The sequence below is a fragment of the Dermacentor silvarum genome, chromosome 9, assembly GCF_013339745.2.
Source record: "Dermacentor silvarum isolate Dsil-2018 chromosome 9, BIME_Dsil_1.4, whole genome shotgun sequence".
NCBI classification, from domain to species: Eukaryota; Metazoa; Arthropoda; class Arachnida; order Ixodida; family Ixodidae; genus Dermacentor; species Dermacentor silvarum.
The window spans coordinates 110,136,503-110,159,471 of NC_051162.1; the positions used below are offsets into that span (position 1 = coordinate 110,136,503).

The window sequence follows — 22,969 nt, forward strand, 5'->3', positions numbered from 1 at the left end:
TTTTGGACATCCTCACTTGAATTTGAACAGCCAACAGGAGAGGGACGGGCGTCATATTCAGACAAATACATACCCCAACCAGCACCACCTACACAGAATACACCCCACGAGGTTCATTGACGAGTGCCCGTGGTGCACAGAAATACCCACACTAAAACACATCACATGGGAGTGTCCCAAGAGGCCTCCGCACATAGACAGCCCAATAATAGTGAAACATCCACTCATGAGCAATAGGCAGTGGGAGGCATGGCTTGCGGACGAGGGCCGGGAGAGCCAATTGGCTCTTCTGGACCAAGCCCAGCGAGCCGCTCGTGCCTGTGGAGCCCTGGTATAGGGGCCCCAACCAGCGTGTCCTCTTTTATTTATTTATTTTCAATAAAGTTTTTACTCACTCCCTCACTCAAGGCGTATATTATGCCTCTTGGGCCCAAACAAGCAAGTAAACAAAAACAACACAATTACTATCATATTTCTACAAATTTCGTTGCGGTAGTTTGTCCTGTAGCGTAATTTATAAAGTATAAAAATTCTGGGTGGTTTCGGCTATATAAGTAAGTTAGGCTCAGTATTGATATCCATGAAACACACGGTCGTAATCCAGTGGTTTCGTGAGATGAAGGCCCACTATTTGCAGGTAGCGGCCCCGTGTCCGGCTTCAGCATTACTCCTGAGCGAAACCTCGGCAATGATGTGCCTGCGTCGATGAAACGAGGGTCTCGAATATCGAGGCGTTACCTTTTAAGCGATGACATTTTCCGCAGTAACTGTATGATAGCGGTTGTCGTTGTTTAGTATAAAACAAAAGTCGTTCCCAACTATCATTATCCGCTACTGGAAACACGAGCCCCGAACCATTTCCTGTTGCATGCCTGGAGGTCTCGCGCCCAAAGAAGACGAAAAGAAAAGGAACCGTTGTGGACAGAGTAAACGCACCCCAGCTGCTATATATCAGCGTTCTACCATGGCCGAAAGTCCAGCGGGTCATGCGCCTGTGACGCGCAGCTCACCAAGCTCCGACTCCGCCCTGCAAACCAGCAGCACGTCCATGTCGCGGGGAGCCGCAGGTCTCGTTGCTTCGACCAGCGACATCGACAGGGTGCGCGAAGTCATAGGCGCACGTCGCACAGGCAACGTCATGACGCTTCTGCCCATCTGCGCAATTCCACCAGCCTCAAAGTCGGATTCGCAGACCAGCGCCAAGTCTTGGCCCGGGGCGAACGTCAACACGCTGCGCAATGTTGCCAGAGACAAGGACACCGGTCAGCGGCATCAGAGGCCTAACAACGCGACCTGGGTGGAAATGAACAAAAAATATGAAGAACGTAAGTCGAACGTGTTCGCCCACTGATCAGCAGTTGGGGAAACAGGGAAGCCTCAGCCCGGAGCCAACCTTTCGAGCAGGTCGTGAGGCTTCAGTTCTACGCCCACTGTCTAAAATCAATTCAAATCATCTTGCGACAACCCCTATGATATGCCCGGACATAAAGGCGTATTGACAATTGGTTAACGTCGATGGCACTTTAGAGCAGTTTTCCCCGAATAAATGAATGATATGAAGGGTTCACACACTCTACCTCTTGACCGTTCCTTTGAAGATTTGTACGATGCGCTGAGAAACATAACTTAAATATGGTTTATAGAGAGGACAGAGTTGCGGAGCTTTCTTGATGTTCATTATTGTTCAAGATTATTATTTTCCCCGACTATGACTTGGTTTTTGTCAGTCACAAATAAGGTGGAAGATATGTTAACCAGCAAACATGATTTGATGGTAGGAAACTGTAGCTACCTCTGATGGAGTAGAATTCCTCAGCTTCGGTACTCTTGTAAATATCAATAATTAGAATGCACCGTTGTCTCTTCGCGACTGTGAAATCAATATGTAGAAGGCGCCAGTCATTTTAGTACTTGAAACCATTCATTTTCACGGAACTTGTAAGGCACGATTCATGTTCTTGCTCTGATGCTCTTGACAAAGTTAGCATTGCCGCACTCGGGATGTTTAGTCTTCATATACAAAAGTGGGTCATACTTGTCGCTGTTTTGTTAAGTTAGCAGTGATATCAGGCATATAACATGTGAGAACATATCCTTATCGTTATTGAGATATCTGGATTGTCATTCTTCATTGAACATAATTAGGCTCTTGCAGCCGCGCACTAACGTGCAATATAGCTTATGATTCGTCATATCTGGTCTTTTTCAGGAAAGGAAGAAGACCGGAACACGCGCATGCGACAGAAGGCCTTCACGTTTATGTTCTCTGTCCTCGTTGTCCTTCCAGTCGTCGTAGGCATTGTGGGCCTGCTGCTGATTCGGGCGCTGCCAGTACGCGCGGAACGCTACGGCGAGCCCTCCGCGGGCGCATTCACCGACCTCAGCCAACTCTGCACTGGCCTGGCAACAAACGACTCGTGCCTCGTAGCGATCCGGGAGCTCCAAAGAGCCGTCGACCTGGATGCCGACCCCTGCCGCGACTTCCACCAGTTCGCATGCGGTCACTGGCGACCATTGCTAGGAGGCGGCAGCAGCTACATCTCGCAAACGACGAAGCTGTTTAACGCCCTCGTCCACGACAAGCTCTTGAACGTGTCGTTCGACATCCGCGAAGGCAAACCAGCGCCGTACGGCCTTTCGGTTCACCAGATGGCACTGTTCCATGCCAGCTGCTACGAGATGTTCACGGGCCGCAACTCCGGGGGAAACATCAATGAGGTCATGGAAGCCCTGGGCATCGAGCAAATGACGTGGATCGCAGTGGCGTCAGCTGAGAGGCTTGTTGAGCTTGCCGTGAGCACGAGCCTGAGGACGGGACTCTCGGCGTTCGTCAACGTCAGGCTCTTGAAGGGTGAACTGCACCTTGAAGTGGGCTCGTCGCTCGTGAAGGCCTTCGTTTACAAGCCAGGCGTGAGGCAGTATCTCGTTGATGCGGTCATTGATCTCGGCGTGAACATCAGTGACCCCGTAGAAAAAACGCTAGACCTGGATTACAAAGTCGACGGCCTAGTGCTTTCTTATAGCGAAAGCCACGCGTTTCGAACGTTCACCGTTCAGGAATTAGTCGACTTACTCCCGCAAATCAACTGGAACAACGCTTTCAACACGGACCGGCCGACGGCACTGGAAAGGGTGACGAATGGAACCAATATTTCCCTGCGTGGCGTTACCTTCGTCAAGGACGTCTTACAGATCTTCTATGGCGAACAGCTTCCAGTGATCGGATTGTATGGCCTGTTAAGTGCGCTGTCAACGGTAAGCTCAATTCTCATCCTATACTGTAAAAAGCTATGTTGTTGGCTTCACTGAGACGCGGGGGTCGCTTGGAGAAACGTATGACCCTTAATGAGTAAAATGCTAAAGTGCGGAGGCTCTGGTCCAGGAAAAAAAAATCCTACGTATTTTTGAAGCTCAACAATCGTGTTTACACTTTCGTGCCCACTTCTTTTTCATCGTGTCAGTCGTTCGTGCTTCGAAAAAAGTCGTCGCAGTTTCACCTGAAAGGCGAAGCATCAATTGCGATAGCAAATTTGTAGAGAGCTATACGGAGTAATGATAGTAGCTTTATCAGCTGTATAAACTTCGACATGCGCCAGCACCGGCAACACGCAGAACGGTTGTCGACGCCGTCGGCGTTTTGCCCGCGTTCGCACAAAATGCGTGCGGCGTTGGTGACTGTTGCCGGAGACTCTGATATAAATAGGCACTTGGTGACGCAGCCTAACGTCGCCTCCCTTCCCTCCCCCTGCCCCCCCCCCCCCCCAAGGCTTTTCGCGCGTCGGAAGAAGGCGCGCTTGCTCTACATATATGGTGATTGTAAAGGAGGAAAGAGACGCCTACTTCTGCAGCCCTTAAGGGAGTATGGCGCCGAACGCGCGTTTGTTCTCCGCCGTGCGTTCACTCCCCGTGAAAGCGCGCGTCCCTCGCGCCCTTTCACTCGCACATACAGCGTTCGGTGCGCGGCGACGATTTCATCTCCATTGACGTCATACGAAACCTCACGGCGACGGCGACGACGACGGCGACGCCGACGGCAGAAATCTGCTTTGGAGTGTCCATATAATTGCTATCGCAATAATATTCATACGAAGAACATCTAACTGGCGCCACTCATCATCTTGCTACTATAGAAAAGAACAGATGGTTCAAGCGCTTCGGGTGTTGGGCTGCTAAGCACGAGGTCATGGAATCAAATCCCGGCCAGGATGACCGCATTTCCATGGGGGCAAAATGCGAGAACGCCCGTGTACTTAGATTTAGGTCCACGTTAAAGAACCGCAGGTGGTCCAGGTTATTCCGTAGTCCCACACTACGACGTGACTCATAATCAGATCGTGGTTTTGGCACGTAAAACCCCACAATTATTGTTTTATAATAATGAAAGGCGGCTTCGGCGGAAAAACGCACATTCTTTAATAGCTTCAAAGTGAAATGGCCGGTAGTACTTTCCTTTCAACGAACCTACGCGGCAAAAGAAAAGTGTGTAAGCACGTGTACGTTGCAGAGCCTTTCTGTGGATAACATTTATGCTCCAAGGGCCGAATTCACAAAGATATTTGTTCCGTAACAGCAGCTTGCTATTGGCTGATCGTCATTGCTACAACATGTCCAATGTCCCTGTTGACTGATACATGCGCCTATGTGAACAACTCTAACGGAACGCAATGTTTTTGTGAATGCGGGTTCCGGTAATCATTCCGAAAGACTGTCATCAGGAAGCGAATGGCAAATGACGTGATCAGCTCTGTACTGTTGAATTGTGGAGCCCATATTAGTGTTTATGTTGCACTGCCTGCATTTATGATTCCATTTCTTCTTAAGCACAGTAAGAGCACGAGGCCGAATGCACGGAGCATTTTCTTCATAAGATCTCTATGAATTGGCCGAACGTTATCGCTAATATGCCCAGCTTCAGAACTGGCTGGAATGGGCTCTTATGAACAGTTCTGGTGTAATAGCTTTTGATGAGTATATGATTACAGAGTCCATATCCACAGAAGTTCTTACGCTAGAGCTCTTCATAAGAACAAGTGTCAGCCAATCGGGGTGTTGGGCATGCATATTACCAAAGGCCGTCCACCAATGGCAAACAGTTTTTAAGTACGAAACACTTTGCGAATTCGACCCATGCTTCGTTGCCATTGAGTGCATTTTTATTCTTAGTGCAAGCCTTTAAGCACAACAATTTTGTTAAGAGAGGCCGAATTCATGTTGTCACGACAGCATTTCAGGCTTACTGGAGAATAGTTTTTTTAATACTGTATTTCCCCCCATTTTCTCAACTGCGTGCGCATGTCTCGGTTCGTTTTCGACAGGTAATGAAATTTACGTACTATGCCCGCCACGTGAGCTTCGACGAACCGTTCGTTGGAGTCAAGTGGTGTCTTCTTCTTACGGCCTGGCACTTTACCAAGCTCTTCCCAGCCTGGGTGGGCACCAACTTCTTACAAAGCAACTCGACGGAAAGGTTCACGAAAGCGTTCAACGAAGCCATGGCGGTTGTACTGAGGGACAACGTCGTCAACTTCGGCGTCTACCTCGAGACGACGCTTCTTAGCCGTACATGGCTTAATATCATCGGTAAGTTCGACTAGCCACTCTTTAATGCACTTTCGGGAGCTGGAATGGCGAATGATAGGCGATAGGCGTAACGTCAAGAGATCGGATAATATTCTTACTGAGATTCACGGAAAGCAGCTGAGGCAGGCTGTTCATGTGACGCGTCGGCCCAGCACCTCCACCAGAATGTTACGTGTGGAAAGACACACAGGAAAGAGGCTATTTACAATATATTTACACTGGAACCAAACCGCCAGGCCGACGCCTTGCTCGCGCCAAAAGCCCAGACACACTTAATCGTCTTTCTCGCGGCGGCTCGTCTCTTGAGCATCTCTAGATGATATCGTAATATGGCAACAGTGGCGCCATTGGCGACGCGTACGGCTCGAGTGACGGCAGGCGTAAGAACTTTTTTGAGGCGACGGCATAGGTTAGCGCTCATTATAGACACTTGGGCTCCAGTATCAATCAATGCCGTCAACGGGACACCATCTACATCTACTTCAATTAGGTTCGTGTTCGTGAGGAGCGTCAACGGAGGATTTGGACAGGACGAACGTGATGCAGCACTACCTCCAAGAGCTGCATGGCCTAGTTTTCCGTCCGGGAGGGTCCATAATGGGTCGGCGACGAATAGCGGCGTGGCTGGGGCGACGGGGACCGACGGCGCTGAGGTGACGGCGAGCGAGTGGGACGACTGTCATCGACGGATACGTGAGAGCTCGAAGGCATACGGCGAGGCGAGTAGCGGCGAGGGTCGGCATATGGGCGAGGAGACGGCGAAAAGTAGCTCGAATATGGCGATGACCAGGAGGTGCGGCAGTGGCGAGCGACGTGGCCAATGCGGTGGCAACGAAAGCAAATGGCTTGTCGTCCGGAGTTCTCCATTCTGTAGGGTTGCGGTATCTGGAATACAGATCGCTGCGAGGCGCAGCTGTCGGCACCAGTCGGGCGTCAGGTCGGGAGATGGAGCAGGCAGCAGGAAAACCGAGGTTGGCAAACTCTTGCCGCACAACCTCCTGAATGAGGGAGATCGCTGGGGCTGGTTGGTCAATGGTGGGGTCAAGTGGGCGCGGATGAAACGTGGCAGGACTGGCAGCCTCGATCTCACGGCGAACAATACGCGTGACGGTCTCATTGGAGGGGGGCGAAGCGGTAAGGGCGACGCAGGACGACGTCGCAGCTGTGTTAGGGAGCCGGCAGAATTGTGGAATGACGCGGCGGCTTTTGGCGAGCTCAAAGCGGCGGCATTCCTTGACAATGACGTCGATGGTAGACACATTGTTGAAGATCAACAAGTTGAACGCATCGTCCGCGATCCCTTTGAGAACGTGGCCAACCTTGTCAACTTCGACCATGTTCTCGTCGACTTTCCGGCAAAGAGCTAGCACGTCTTGTATGTACGAGACATACGATTCAGTGGAAGACTGCACTCGAGTAGCAAGCTCTTTCCTTGCAGCCTGCTGCCGACCGGTCGGATTTCCAAAGAGGTCGCGGAGCTTCTCCTTGAAAGCGTCCCAGCTAGAGATCTCCTCCTCGTGTGTCCGGAACCAGACACGAGGTGTTCCGCCCAAGTAGAAGAGGACATTAGCTAGCATTATGGTAGGGTCCCAGTGGTTGTTGCGGCTAACAAGCTCATACATGCGTAGCCAGTCATCAACGTCGACATTATCTTGGCCGGAGAAGATGCCAGGATCGCGGGGAGTGGCTACCGTGACGTACGTTGTGGTTGGAGTTGCAGTAGCAGCAGCAGACGAGGTGTCACCGGGAGCCATGGCGGAAAGCTGGACGGTGCGGCCGCTGCGGAGCTCCGTGGCGAGGACGGGGAACGGCACGCTCCACCAAAATGTTACGCGAACGAAGGATTAAGTACAGGAGACTATTTACAAGTATATTTACAAATGATAGCTGCAGCGCTGGCCAGATCAGCCGATAGCTCGAGAGCCCAGAGCAGTTCGTCTTCTTCGTCTAGGCGCCCGCGCGCCTCGTTCAAACAACCAAATACCACACGCGTGTAGCAATATAATCATGAATGCAGTGTTCTCTTAGAATGACGGAATAGGCACCAAGGGAAAGGAAACGCAGTCAAAGGCGGTGGAAGAAAAATAAATCTTTGTTATCTGATTCGGAATTGCGCAGGTGGACGATGACGTTTAGGGCTGAGCTACACATAGGAGCTTGATAACATCCTGTCTTCAGTCATGACCAGAAACAAAAACAAAACAAAGATTCTGCCGTTATACGTTCCAAAACCACGACCTGATTATGAGGCACGCCGTAGTGGGGAGCTCCCGATTTATTTGGATTACCAGGAGTTCTTCGACGTGCACCCAATGTACGCTACAACGGTGTTTTTGCATTTCGACGACCGCCATGGCCAGGAGTTGATCCCGCGACCTCGGGCTTAGAAGGGTAACGCCGATGTCCCTAAGCAACCATGCCGGCTCATGACAAGAAACAGGATTTGTGTTTTCACGTCACAAGAATTTTTTTTTCTTCTAAAGCGAATCTTTCGTTGCTTTGTCTGAGTTTGTTTGCAGAAGGGGGAGGGCAAGCTATTATTTTTTTCGTCGACGTGAACGATGTTTTAGGCAATGAGTTTTAATGGCTGTTAATGAAGTTGCAACAGCGAACATTTGTGATATTTATATACAACTACTCTCTGAAGTGAGTAACCTTCTGGGGCAAGCCTTTCGTCAATTCGTGAACATGAGTAACAATCTTACTACTTCCACAGTTCACCACGGCACGTTTGTCATGGGCCGAGCTTTCATCAGTTAAGCGTAGAACAGCACCAGCGCAACAACAACATAATGCATACTACCTTCAGGTGACGTATAATGTAACTTTTGTAATTTTACAGTTGTCAGGCCGTTCTTTACAACACAGCAATTATATACAATTTCGACACGAAAAGAAAACAATCCGGGTAATTTTATTCGAACTTCCAATAGTGACTGATTTTAACTCTTCACGCTGCAAGCATCTGAACTTCTTCCTAAAGTCACTTCTTCCGGGATTGTGGCGCCTTCTTTTTACGATCCTCTCACTCAAAGCGCACGGTAACATGTGGCAGCGCATGACTTCCGAAATTACCCGACCGCACGGATATATTTCCGCACATATACTTTTGGAGCGGCCATGGTGTTTACTCGATGGTAGCAGCAGATGATTGGAAATGCAGAAGCGCGCGCTCCTTTATAGGCCCAACTTCTCAGCGACCAAGTCATCTGGGCCTTCTAAAAAGGATAATCCTAACAGTCTGGATGCATTGAATGTTTGTGTACTGCCGTTCCTGTCAGATCAAAAACTTCGTATCTTACCAAGTTGCTGTCACAGATGAAATCCGACGTGGTGGCTCAGAGGCTTTTGCGTGCCGTTGCTGAGCGCTGGGTTTCAGGTTCAATAAACGGCCGCAGTGACGGTATTTCTGTAAGTGCAGGTGACAAAAACGCTCGTCTGTTTCAATCCACGTGCATCTTAAGACCCTCAGATTGTGAAAATTAATTCGCACATCCATTTACCCTACCTTCCTAAAAACGTGCGGCTGAATCATAACTTGCTTGTTGCTGGGTCAATTGGTTCATATCGGAGATTAGCTAGGACTAATGAGCAAAGCTGTACAACCAAATAAATTACACAAACGCTTAGGCAGAACAAATAAACGCGCACCTTCTACCTCGGTTCTCGTCTTCGTTTCTGTCAGTAACCTTTATCGGTCTGCCATAGACCGTGCTCCTTTTGTAAGGTTTGATACCATAGTGTGAGCGTTTACACACAGTGCGACCTCCTTTCGTACCCAGGGGAGCCCTGCAACGTCCTTACCACGCCTACGGAGCCGTTTCCGGTGACGATGAACGAGACGTTCCTGCCCAACCTGGCGGCCGTGATAGCCGCCCAGGTCGGCAGCGCCGATAGAGAAGCCCTCTTCGTCGAGAGCCATGCCTTGGTCATGGGCCAACTCGGTTATGGCCAGAGACGCCATGAAAAGTTCGCCATCCCGCCTGCCTTGGTCGCCTCGAGAGGCTTCCTGTCGCTTCAGGTCCCCGAGGCTAACGTCGGCATGTTCGCGCTTCGCTATCTGGTCCTGCGGGCCATCTACGAGAGGGCGGCCGCGTACCAAGGCAGTGCGGCCCCGGTAGCTTCGAGAACCGCCATCGGAGGTTCAAGCATGGCCGCGTACGTGCAGTCCTGCTTTGGCCAGTCGTTCAGGAAAAGCCTCAACAAGAGCCTCGGCGAAGGTGAGCGTGCCGTTTTTTCCGTAGGAATCATTGGCTGTAAGCAGTATGAAAGCATTGCATCATGGTACTTGTCGTCGCCGCAAAGCGACGCTAAATAGAATCATTAAACAGATAAAGGGAACCTTACGGGTGCTATAATATAAAGCTATTCCACACCGTTTCTATTTCATTTCTGCAATTAACACTGTACGATTAGTCAAACATTTTTCTGGCCACCCCCACTTCACCTCTCTGTCACGCGGCGTCGCGAAAACTGCAGAAACTCACCATTTCAAAGGGACATGTACAAAATAAATATGCATTATTATGCCGAACAAAATTGACACTTTTTCCGATGATAGCCGTTCCAAACGAAACAGAAGATGGCTAACTGGCGATCGCTCTGGCACTGGCTACTCCCTGCTGCTGGGCAGAATGGATTGGCGTACAAAATTTTTTTTACGTGGCAGTATAACGTTGTCGAGCCCTTTCGGCATGTGCACGATATTGTCCTGCCAACTCTTCTTGGCTGAGGATCTGTTCTAGCGGCAATTTTAAACTTCCTGTTGCACGCCGCTGCGATTTTCGACCAGCCACCGCAAACTAGGCAAGCGGAAGCGGGCCAATCGCATACGCCGGCATCACCCGCCTCATCCGGTTATTATTACGATAGTGATTTTATGGACACTCAAGGCGCATTTCTGCCGTCTCCGTCGCCATCATCGTCGACGTCGCCGTGAGGTTCCTTATAAAGTCCAAGGGCAATAAAATCATCGCCGCGCTCCGTATGCTGTATGTGCGAGTGAAAGCTTGCGAGGGTGAGCCGGCGATCGTTGCTCAATCTCACGCACCCAAGGAAGGAAGTGGGAGGAAGCGCGCCATCTTCCGTTGCGCGCAAGGCTCCGGGTGGAGGATAGGGAGTGGGGACGCGTTCTACTCCGGGCGGCCCGAACGACCGCGCGCGCCCGCCGGGCCGCAAGGCTCCGGGAGGAGGGTAGCGAGGGCCGCTCGGGCCGCCCGGAGTATACTCCGGGTCGCCCGAGCGGCCGCTGTATCTTGAAAGCCATCTGCTACGGGGACAGAGTCCGCTTTGAGCTGTGTTTTCGCGGCTTATACTTCGCGTTGATGCGAGCGGCTGCACGAAGGTCAATTCGCTCACTGCTGCTGCCGCGTTTTCTTATACCAGCGTTTTCTTATACCAGCGTTTTGACAACGAGTTACCGTGGTCATAGAGTGAGATGTGTTCATGTTTGGTTGTGCGCGCGTGGCATCATGCTTGTCAATTCAGTTAGTGTGTCAATGTTTACAACTTTATAGAGCAGATAAAGCTACTATCATAACTTCGTATAGCTGTCCACTAATTTGCTATCGCAATCGATGCTTCGTCTGTCGGGCAAAACTTCGACACTTTTTTTTTTTTACTTTCACTGAACTAGCTTAGTCCCAACGAAACCTTCTCCACTTCTGCCTGCTCCTCGCCTCTGGTCAGACAATTATTTAAGAAAGAAATCCGAGGACACTTAAGCACTTCTTGCGAGTTGTGAATGCGAAGGCATTAATGTCCAATTGAACGCCGCTGAGCGGTCCTTCGAGATTTGCGCTGCGAGTATGTAATGTACCATAGAAATACGTGCTGCCCGAGCCAGCAAGCAGCAGCAGCCAGCGGTGCCAACGCCGCATGCCACCGACGTCCTGCGCCACGAGAGACCGAGGAAGGGGATGCGGTTGGGATCGGCTGGCGCGCGCAGCAGCTAAGCCCAGTGGAGTCGGGAGAGATACGGACCATGAGCCGGCTTCCGAGAGCGAGACGGCGGTACCCACGCGCACGCGTAACACGACTGCCTCGCCGACAACCTGTCTCACCCCGCGGCGTCGCGTCACCGTATCTGCTCCGTCGAGACGCGCTGTGACGTGGCGTCGCGGTGATGCCCTCTTCCCTCAAGCGACACCGTTTCACTCGCTTTGCTCCGTCGAGGTGCGCTCTTGACGTGGCGTCGCCGCCAGTGGGAATTTAGGTGCCGTTTCGCTGCTTACAGACGCCAGCTTTTTCGCTCGATGGACCATTTGATGCTTTTGCATCAAATTATGTCAAGGTAGGCAATGTTATTCGCCTTGAAAGCAAACAAAAGGGAATGCCTGTCAAGAAGAATAGCGTTTAATTGGCTTGTTCAAACAACGCTGCGGGTCACCGCCCGATGATTGTGTCGGCGGTTACGTAACTATGACGTTAGAAGATTGGCATGAAGTCAGAATGACGTAGTTTGACGTTATGCGACCCTGTATGAATTAGGGTAACGAGCAAAATTGCCTTCCACCCGACTTTAGCACGAAGGATAAAAAAGAAACCGATGGGGATTTCTCAGAAAGAAAGTTTCAGTTGAAGAAAAGGTCCATCCTGGTGCGAAGGATTCAAGTGCGAAGTTTTCTTTCTGAGAAACTCGTATGGGCTTCCTTTTAGCTTCGTGCTACAGTTGTGAGGATCAAAAAATTTTTTCAGTTCACAAACTTTCCTCTAACTTGCGGTCTTTCGCATAACTGACTTGCTATATCAGTTACATTGGTTAATGATAGTTTCAAAACTCGCCTTCTCGCCTCCCGCTGGGGTTCAGTGGCTATGGTGTTCTGCTTCGAACACAGGGCCGCACGTATACGATTCCTGACAGCAGGACCACTTTCTCATAGAGGCGCGATGCCAAAAACAAATCTCGAGTATTTTCATTTTGGTGCAAGTTAAATTAAACCGGAGCCTTCCACTATGGTATCTATATCTTGTACCGTGTGTTCTTTTTAGGGCGTTAAACGCCGTAATTTGATTTCAAGGCTCCTTTTCATCCAGTTGGCAGAAAAATCATGAATACTAGGCAAAATGCTAACGCCAAAGCTTCCCTGTTCTGAAATTCCTGCCAGAAGCCAATGTCCATGGAGACAGTGGAGGACTGATCAACCACTCTAAAATGTGTATAGCAGTAAATGGGACATTTGCGTACTACTTTTTTATGGTAATCACTTCAGTTAGGTGCGTCGTACGCGTGACCAGCAACTCTAAGCTTTAAGCTATGCGAGCTGTGCTGTGTGAGTTCATTGGATGGTTGAAATGAAGTTCAGGGGCTTAACGTGCGAGAAGTATGATCTGATCTTGCGGTACGTTGTAGTGGGAGCTCCGGATATTTTCCTTCCGCCATCGGTTCTGTAACGTGCAGATAAATGTAAGTATATACACGGGCGATTTTGCATTTCGGTTCCATCGAAATGTGGCTGCCATCGCAGGGATCGAAACATCGACTTCGAGCTGTGCAGCGCAACGCCGTAGTCAGCTGTACCACGGCGGGTGCCTCTTGCGTTCTGTTGACTCCGACGTCTACAGTCAGACGCCACCACAAAGAGATAGCTTCGCATGGCAAGAAATAACTGCGGTTTTAAACTTCAATTTCCCGTGCGCCAGTGGTGACTATGGTAACACTGAGGAGTTCAACATGGAAGTTGCACAAATTTTGAATACTAACCTTTGTTTATAACTGCTCAAAGAATCCGGACCGAGCTGTCATAATAAGTACGCTGCAGCCATGCTCTCCCTGTCACATCCTACCCTTACGTGTACGCTAACTCTTAAAATCCCACAAAGCTCCCCAAAATTGCTAGCAAACAGTCACTCGGCGTGCTCTTGCAGATGCAATCAAGTCTTTGATGGGAGGTCGCTGGGCAGTGGCCACGGCCATGGCAATGGCTGATAAGGACCCTGTGACGTCCTGGCGCCTGGACACTCGCGCCCGTCGAAGGCTACTATACCTGGTGATCTGCGCCACCGGATGCGGAGACCCACGCGACGCCGACCATTGCCGGGACATGTCCCGCACCATGCCGGACTTTATCCACGCGTACGGCTGTACCGAGGGCGCGGACTACAAGTGCAACTGCAGCGCCGTGAACAACTGCGAGACGCACTTGCCCTCCGTAACGGACGAGGGGTATAGTTAGGCCTGACTTGGTGTCGGCCGCGTCAGCGGTTTCAGGTTCCATGCACGGCCGTGAAGCACTCCGAACGCAGAGCGTATATGCTCCCGTTTTGTATTTTGTGGCCGTCACTTTCCAGCAAGTACAATATTTTATTAGGTAATTAGCGAATAAAACAATTGATGCAATGAACACCTCAAACCTAAACGCGCAGGTGACAAAACTTGTTATGGAAGGTTCAGATATGGGGGCATTTTTTACCGACATTCAGGAACAAGTTTTCTTGCTCTATTTGCGCATCCTATAAAACATTACTTGCTATGTAATATGCTGCTATAATAAAGCGACGTACATAAAGTTTATTGTGCAAATCATTATATATACACTGGAATTATAGCATGAGCCAAAAATACTAAAACCAAAACTCATGCACTCAAGGAAGTGGCGGATTGAGACGTCATTGTTGCGGGTAAAACAAATTCTCGTCCAGGACAGGAGTGTCCATGGCGACATCAACTGCTATATATTCTGTTGACAATTAAGTTGAATTATTGCGGCGCGCTACGGCTGAAATGAGACGCAAGGACCCAGACCGGAACTTGTCCTATGTCGTCTGCCTCCTTTGCATCTTGCATCTCATTTCCCAGTAGCAAGCTGCAATTATTCAATATGTACAGCCAACTTACTTCCACCTTACCTCTTCCGACAATACATGTATTAGCCCATTTTAAATATAAGGTAAATGTAACTCCTAATAAACAGAACTTCATTACCTGGTTCCTTGATGTTGTGTGTAACTAGTGTCTACTGCACTATACGATATAAGGCTTCCATGTATGGACGGTTCTGTTTGCCAGAAAGGTAAGCTTATCAGGGGAATAAGTCTGTTTCGTTAATTTTCATTTCAATAGAAAAGAAACCTTCCTCAATCCTACACCTTGGGTATGTGCCATAAGTGGCCTATACTATCGTTGGTCAAGGTAGAGCTTGAAAGGGTCTGAAGGAGAGCTCGTTGGTATGCATTCGTGGTGTAAAAAACAGTGCTAAAAGCACGGACAGAAGGAAGAACACAGGACCAACGCTGACTGCCAACGGTTGCTTTATTGTGCGTGCACAAATATATAGCTTGAAATGGAAGGGAGAAGAAAGGGAGGCAAAAAAAAGAAAAGAGGGGGGGGGGGTGTTTAGAGGCCAGTCGCGCTTGGGTCTGCAGGTAAAACTAGCAATCTTGGAGTGATTAGCCCAGTAGATGTCTGTATTCCTTGTCAGTGAGAAAGAGTGAAGGGGAGCTGACGCATAACGGGATATTTGTTACCCACGCATTTGTTGACGCATAGCGGGCATTTGTTACCAAGTTAGAGCATTTGTTACCCATGGTCGCACGGTGCAATGCCTCTCACGTCAGATCGAGGTTGCGTTGGTCAGATTTCTACGAAGAGTCCCATTCCAAAATTTTTACCGGTATCGGTTCTTCGTTACACTATCGTAATGAACTAGAAACAGTGGACAGCTTGCTTCTTTCTTACCGCTGTTTCACCTCCTTGAACAACATTTCCCTTGAACTACCTCTTCGGCCACATAGGTTTGCGATGAATGTTCCAAATTTATTATCGTTCGTAACTACACAGTTTGTGCGCAGATACGGGGAAATCAAAGCAGCATCCAAAGGGCTATGTTGCTAGGAGAGTCGTCTCTGCTGCGATTTTAGAGAGAAGCTTTTTTTTGTGATCCTTCCCGGACTTTGCTTACAGTGTCTTCCTGAATAGCTCAACTCCAGGACAGCGTACAAATAACAAATCACCTTATGTAGCCGTCAGTAGTCAAGCGCGGGTGAAGGTATTTTTAAGGGGGAGTCTGACTTTGAGATTTATAACGATGATGAGTTTCTTACGTGCTGGCGGGTTGTCTTCAATAATCATGAAATCTTTCTTAATTCTCCAGAGAAAAAGAACCGTAACAGCTGGGAAGAAGTACCTAAAGAGTTTGTCACGTGCCTTACGCTGGCGCTGGGCGCACAAATTTTGGAGGGGGGGGGGGGGGGGGGGGGGGAGTCGGGACATTCGTACATCCCTTCTAGATCAGCGAACGCCTGTAAAGTTGAGCCAATGGTCAGCTCTGTTCTTTCCGGAATTAGGCCAAGGGTACCTGCAAACGCAACCTAAATTACCGACATGCGCGTTTATGATAAGCCAAATGACATGAAACTTCTGCGATGGAAGAATAACGTAAGTAGTTCGTTCCGGCTGGTCGGAAATAAACTGAAATCTCCCAGATCCGGTCAGTTTTGGCATAGCGTTAAACTGACGGATCTCAAATTTCGCTTAAAGGGGGGCCTGAACCACCTTAGTGAATAAAACACAGCCCGCGGATAAGATACCCTGCTGGGAACATCTCGGCGAAATTTAGCAGTAGTACGCGGCTCGTGGAGCTCGCAAGCGGAGCGCGAAGTGACCTTTCTCTCAAACTCTCTCTCTTAAACTTAAGTCTGCTAATCACTCTTTTCTGGACGTTTTATTTCGCAATACAGCAGATTTCCATACGCGGCTGCTATGGACCGATTGCTGACATCAATCAAGAAGGGTGTTTGGATCAGTGCACTTCTTCCTACTGTTATTGTGTATATCTATTGATGCAATTTAATAAACAGGCTCAAGTAAGCGAAGATCTGCTTTCGAATTTCGATCATAATTACGTACTTCCGGAAGAAGCCAACTATCGTCTGCTCACGCTCGGCCGTGGCCGTCCGCGTAGGAATTAAACTTTGGCCACCCTGCTTATCGGTGTGGCATCCGTGTGGTCTCGCTGATTTCGACTAGTTTTGAACAATCAACTAGCCTCGAACCACGCGATACTTAAGGTCACACCATACGCACACCTGCCAGCGCCCGCTCACTCCTGGCCGCGCCTGGTTAGACGCCTTGGCAGACTTCGCTTCGTAAGAATGTAGACGTGGCTCTTGCGATGAAACGATGCGAAAGAGTCAAGCCCCAGCATGTTCTTGTTCCTGTTCCTTGGTGAAATAGCGCAACCCACTCTGGGGGCTCGACCATGAATCGGGCGGTGAAAAACTGTTATCAATTTTTTGGGGTGCATAAGGTGAAATGAAATAGGTATCTTGTAAAATTTAATGAAAATGTCTACTGTTACAGATATGTATGATCAAATATCTAAGTATTGCAGTAAACACTATGTGAGCATAACAAGTGAGAAGAACAGTTTTAGAATGCAATTCTTTTCGTATCGTGAAGAAAGTTGCAGAGGGCTCCACAAACGCTCCTGTGGCTGTAACCCGGTACGGTAGCCCCAAATGAAAGAATTACCAGAAGAGACAAATTTAAGCCAAGGGTATAGAAGGGTTCTTCTAAACACATTTTCTTTCGAATAATGAACCGGTGACATCTCAAAAACAAACGTTGCAAAGATTCATTCTCATTGCATAAAGGACACAAAGGTGATACAGCCAGACCAGACCTGTGGTGGTAAAAATGCAGTGGGGGGACTCGGCTCCGTAGTAACTGTTACTTCAATTTGTCAATGAAGCACCATTTGTTGTTACAAGGGAAATTTAGATGCGGGAAATCAGATGTTGAAAACTATGATTTGGCGAAGTCATTTCTATAGTATATTTTCTGAATCGCGCCGCAAGCTGTGATGAAAGCTGGCATAGGTAAGATAGGGATGGGCAGCTATAACACTTCGTCTTTATTTGAATGACAACCGTTTCCGCTGTTAGTGGGCAAATATGCAGTGCAGAGAAGCGCAGGCAAGAATTTGGAAAAGGGTTTATATTTGTCAGTTTCTTTTCTTTCTCGGATTTTTTTCTCAATTATGATAGTCATAGCTATCATTCTTTTTCTGTAGCCAGTCTCCCTCGCTGGTATGTACCTTGTTCGAAGAAATCGACATCGGCAATAAGATTCAGTTCACGGTAAGAAGACGCAGAAGAAGAAAAGCAGCACCAGCTTCGAAATGGCCGCCCCGTCGGAGGGTCCCGCTAGCTATTCCTCGGATACTCGTGTGTCCACAGAAAGTATGTCTAACTGAGCGTCGTTCTTTTATTAAGTGTTAGAAAATGCGGTAAATCGTTATTGGGGAGTCTTTGGTTGTTCTCTCACATTCCCAGATGTCGCACATGATGCTGAGACCTCGACTGTGCCTACGGGCCTGCTGGAATCGCCGTGCCTGCTAGCAGAAGTGCAGGAGATAAGCGCTCTCCGGGACCTCAGCAGTAAGTTTCCTGTTTTACAGAGTAAGCGATAGTTGGTGGGATCTGCTGTCTGGTGTTACGGGGCGTGCGTAGGTCGTTCTTGGAAATTTGTCATCGATTGACGCGAACTTCTGACATATTTTTTTTTCTATTTCTTTAGGCAATACCGCACGAAGCGGTGTTGCCCAAGCAGGAGAGGGTTACGTGCAGGAGTTGGGTTCGCAACAGTTTTTTTTTTTAATAATCGTGGGATTAGTATTCCACCACGGCTTCAGCTAAATGATTCAACTCTTCGCTCGTAAGTGGAAAGAGTGGTTTCTGACGGAGTTTTCTACGCGAAAAGTAAACTTGTACTACTATGAGGTGAAAAATTCACCGACGATCGCGACACTCCCTAATGCGAAATTCGAGCGCCGCTGTAAACATGCTTTCGCGATCTATACTGGATCGGACAATCTGTGTCGTGCGGCACGTTGCGAACGGAGCGAAGTGGGGCGCGACTGGCTCGCTAATCTCCGGGAGGTCGCGAGAGGCAGCGGGTGGGTGACGCGTGGGCGCGATTTACAGCAGCCGTCGCAGACAGACCTCTGCTCACGCAGCGCTTTCTTCCCATATATAGTATCGGTGGCGTCATCGGTGAACAGACGACGCGCGCTACTCTGGCGCCATCTCGTAACCATCGTCGCCGCAGAGCCCGTCTTGCGCGGCACTACGCTTTTCTTCTCCCGCCTTCGCCATGTCCTCCTCCTCCGCTTTCCTCATCGTGCTCTCTTCGCTATCGCCGTCTTTCATCCGCGCTCCGCATTCGCTCTTTCATCCTTCGCTGTGCTCGTTCGCTCGGTTACGAGGAACGCCGAGGGACGATGCCGCGATACTCGCCGCAGAAACGGGCGCCTACGAGCTGCGCTCTAAAATGTGCGATGACATGTGGCAAGCTAGAGAAATGTATGTTGCACTTGCCAAAGCAGCTTGGCTACGCAACATCAAGTGGAAAAGTTTGAGTCTAGTGATTTTACGTCACACGTGGAGTGGATTCAGTCCGAGTTTGCCTGAACATGCAAAGAAATAGATGGCGTTTTGTAATCTGAGAAGATAAACCGGGCAGCAAGGTGCTGGATTCACTCCACTTTGACAATTCCTTTGTCAAAGTGTGGATCCCATATACCATGAAAGCATCGTCTAGAACTGGGCGCGCGGAGGGAGTGATAGGCTTAGAGCTTGAAAGTTGAAGGCGACTTTATGTTTTCTACGTAGAAAACTAAGTTTTCTTAATGCTTTGTCGCATATGCTGTAGACATGAATGTCCCATTTGAGTTGTTCTTGATTTTTAAACCTGAGTATATCACACAGGTAACAGATTTAGGGTTCCAATTTTCAATGTGATAAATATAAAGTAATGTCTTCTGTTTCGTTGTTAATGTCATCAGCACTGTTTTAGGAAAGTTTATCAACATTCCTTTTTTGTCGCAACCGTCCGTGAGTTTACGAAGACTGTTATTAGGTATTTCCTGGTATGAAGAACTCTTGACAACCTATTAAATGAAATAGTCATCTCAAGACGATTTCTCCTTAACATTTGTATCCGACCTTTTACCAATGTCATTTTCATAGATGAGAAACAGCAGGCATTCCAACACTGATGCCTGTGGCACACAAGAGGAAACAAACAAGTTTCCACATTTCACACTATCGGTTTCGACAAACCGTTTAGTAGGCGTGAATTCAATACTCTAGAGATTCCAGTAGTTGAAGCCCCATTCTAACGCTGACAAAAAAGGTGTCAGGAGCAACCAAAGTACGGCGCAGGTTGCCATACTTGGGGTAAAAACGCACAGTTTACTGTCAAAGTAAGAAAATCTGGAAATTTATGCAAAGTTTCGATAACGTGTTATGCATTTAAAATAATAGAATATTGTAACCAACAGTTACGACAGCCGTTTCTACAAAAACTAATTTATTCTGGGCGAACTTGTGCCCGTCAACTAAAGGTTGTAGACTCAAAACAAAAGCGTCCCTTGTTCTTCACTCCTTCGAACGTTGTTCTCTTCTTTTTCACCTCCTGTCGCGTGCCATTCATCCGAACCTCGAGCACGAGCCACCGGTCGGTCAGCACGTGGTGTGGGTACGTGCGGCGCAGCGTTGCCTTGCGGTGCCCTGCCTGACGCTTATGTTGTGGCGGTTCTTTTGAGACACAGCTATGATGCGGCGGGCGTCTTTTCGTTCTCAGTATGCTGGCGGCATTAGTCCCCCTCCGAAGAAGCATCGTCCCGATGCGTAGAAAAGGCCTAGACAGGCCGACAGTTTTAAAAGAACAAAGCTGAGGGACGGCCGGTGGTATTCTTGGGCACATCTGCAAATTCTGTTATTCAATGCCTTTCGTAGTAAGGCTTCATTCGTACTACGTGTACGACCTCTGGACGAGTCCTGCGTCGTGTGGAGCGCACTTGACCTTCGGGAGTTACCTCGTAGTTTAAGGGACTTAGCCGGCGAAGTACTTTATAGGGGCCAAAATAACGGCGCAGTAACTTTTCCGAAAGACCGGGTGTACGTATAGGCGTCCATACCCACACTTTGTCTCCAGGGTAGTACTGCACCTCTCTTCGCCTTAGGTTGTATCGGTTTGCGTCGACGTGCTGCTGTTGGACGATGCGGTGCCTCGCCAACTGTCGTGCCTCTTCAGCCCTTTCTATGTATTGACTAACGTCAGGGTCGTCTTCGCTGCTGTTATTCACAGGTAACATCGCGTCCAGTGTCGTTGTTACGGTCCGGCCGTAAACAAGTTCAAATGGCGTAAACTGTGTCGTCTCTTGTACTGCAGTATTATACGCAAAGGTAGCGTATGGTAGAATACTGTCCCATGTTCGATGCTCTATGTCCACGTACATCGAGATCATGTCAGCGAGCGTTCTATTGAGCCGTTCAGTCAGGCCATTTGTTTGCGGATGGTATGCTGTGGTTTTCCTATGATCAGTATGCGTTAGTTTCATAACAGACTGCATCAAACGGGCCATAAAAGCTGTTCCCTTGTCTGTTATGACAACCTTAGGCGCGCCGTGTCGCAATACGATGTGTGTGACGAAAAACTGAGCCACTTCAATGGCGGTTGCTGTTGTGATAGAAGAAGTCTCGGCATACCGGGTGAGGTAATCGGTCGCTACCACAATCCATCGCTTTCCTGAGGACGAAACGGGAAATGGCCCAAGTAAATCTACTCCGATCTGTTCAAATGGTACTGCTGGTGGCTGTATTGGTTGCAGAAGGCCTGCTGGTTTGAGTGGCGGTGTTTTGCGCCTTTGACAATCTCGGCACGATTTTACATAGTGCTGCACTGAATTCATCAACTTCGGCCAGTAATATTTTTGGCGGATTCTTGCCACAGTCCTACTAACGCCCAAGTGACCAGCTGAAGGGTCATCATGGCAAGCTTCTAAGATCTCAGGTCGTAGCGATGATGGTACGAGAAGTAGAAACGTCTCGCCACTGGGCTCGAAGTTTCTTTTGTAGAGGACGTTGTTCTTGAGGACATACGAACACAATCCGCGGACAAAAACTCGTGGAACTTTTACTTGCCGACCCTCCAGGTGCTGGATGAGCAGGAGTAATTCCGGGTCAGAACGCTGATGATGAGCCATTTCCGACGTGTTCACAGCCCCAAGAAACGGGAAATCTTGCTCGTATTCAGCAGCAGTAGATTCGATCGGTGCACGTGATAAGCAATCAGCATCATTGTGCTTGAGACCGGACTTGTAAACAACCGTGATGTCATATTCCTGTAAACGCAAGCTCCACCTAGCGAGTCTTCCAGAAGGGTCCTTGAGGTTCGCCAGCCAGCACAATGAATGGTGGTCGCTGATGGCTCGGAACGGTCTGCCGTACAAGTATGGCCGGAACTTGCTGATGGCCCATATAACCGCCAGGCATTCCTTTTCTGTAGCTGAGTAATTTGTTTCAGCTTTCGATAGAGTACGGCTTGCGTACGCAATGACTTTTTCTTCTCCATTCTGCCACTGAATAAGTATGGCGCCGAGACCAACGTTACTCGCGTCGGTGTGGATGTCTGTTTCGGCATCTTCATCAAAATGGGCAAGTATGGGAGGACTCTGCAGACGTCGTCGTAGCTCAGAGAAGGCGTCTTCTTGTTCTTTCTGCCACATGAAAGGGACATCTTCTTTTGTAAGCCGCGTGAGTGGTTCGGCAATTTTAGAAAAGTTTTCTACGAAACGCCTGTAGTAGGCACACAGTCCCAGGAAACGCCTGATAGCTTTCTTATCTCTTGGCTTCGGAAACTTTTCTACTGCCGTGATCTTCTCAGGATCAGGGCGGACGCCTTGAGCACTGACAATGTGTCCGAGAAAGCGGAGTTCGCGAAAACCGAAGTGACATTTTTCGGGTTTTATGGTCAATCCCGCCGTGCGAATGGCATCCAGAACTGCCCTCAGCCGCTGCACGTGCTGCTCGAATGTAGTGGAGAAGACCACCACATCATCAAGGTAAACGAGGCAGGACTGCCATTTCAGTCCGGAAAGAACAGTGTCCATCATCCGCTGGAAAGTGGCGGGCGCAGAACACAGACCAAATGGAAGCACCTTAAACTCATATAAACCATCCGGTGTCACAAATGCCGTTTTTTCGCGATCTCGCTCGTCCACTTCTATTTGCCAGTACCCGCTTTTAAGATCCAAAGAAGAGAAGAAGTGAGCATCGCGTAGTTTGTCCAAGGTGTCGTCGATGCGTGGGAGTGGATAAACATCCCGCTTCGTGACGAGGTTGAGTTTCCTGTAGTCTACACAAAAACGTAGGGTGTTATCCTTCTTTTTGACCAGAACTACCGGAGATGCCCACGGGCTATTGGATGGCTGTATGACGTCGTCCTTGAGCATTTCCTGTACTTGACTTCTTATCGCTTCCCTTTCTTTTGGAGCCACTCGGTACGGGTGTTGGTGCACTGGTCTTACGGGTTCTTCGACTATAATGCGGTGCTTTGCAACGGGAGTGCGATGGACTTTCGATGAAGTAGAGAAGCATTCGGCGA

General features: G+C 49.0%; 1 protein-coding gene across 1 annotated transcript in view; it reads left to right on the plus strand.

Annotated features, from left to right (window-relative positions):
- Nucleotides 1-964: 964 nt before the first annotated feature.
- The window catches only part of LOC119463815 (uncharacterized), a 33,608-nt gene continuing 11,603 nt past the window's right edge, over nt 965-22,969 (plus strand). Inside the window, exons 1-6 of the mRNA XM_037724638.2 lie at nt 965-1,325; nt 2,210-3,255; nt 5,316-5,580; nt 9,363-9,800; nt 13,447-13,749; nt 17,854-17,958. Of these exons, the coding sequence (XP_037580566.2) occupies nt 965-1,325; nt 2,210-3,255; nt 5,316-5,580; nt 9,363-9,800; nt 13,447-13,749; nt 17,854-17,958 (2,518 nt within the window). The remainder of the gene's footprint in view (nt 1,326-2,209; nt 3,256-5,315; nt 5,581-9,362; nt 9,801-13,446; nt 13,750-17,853; nt 17,959-22,969) is intronic.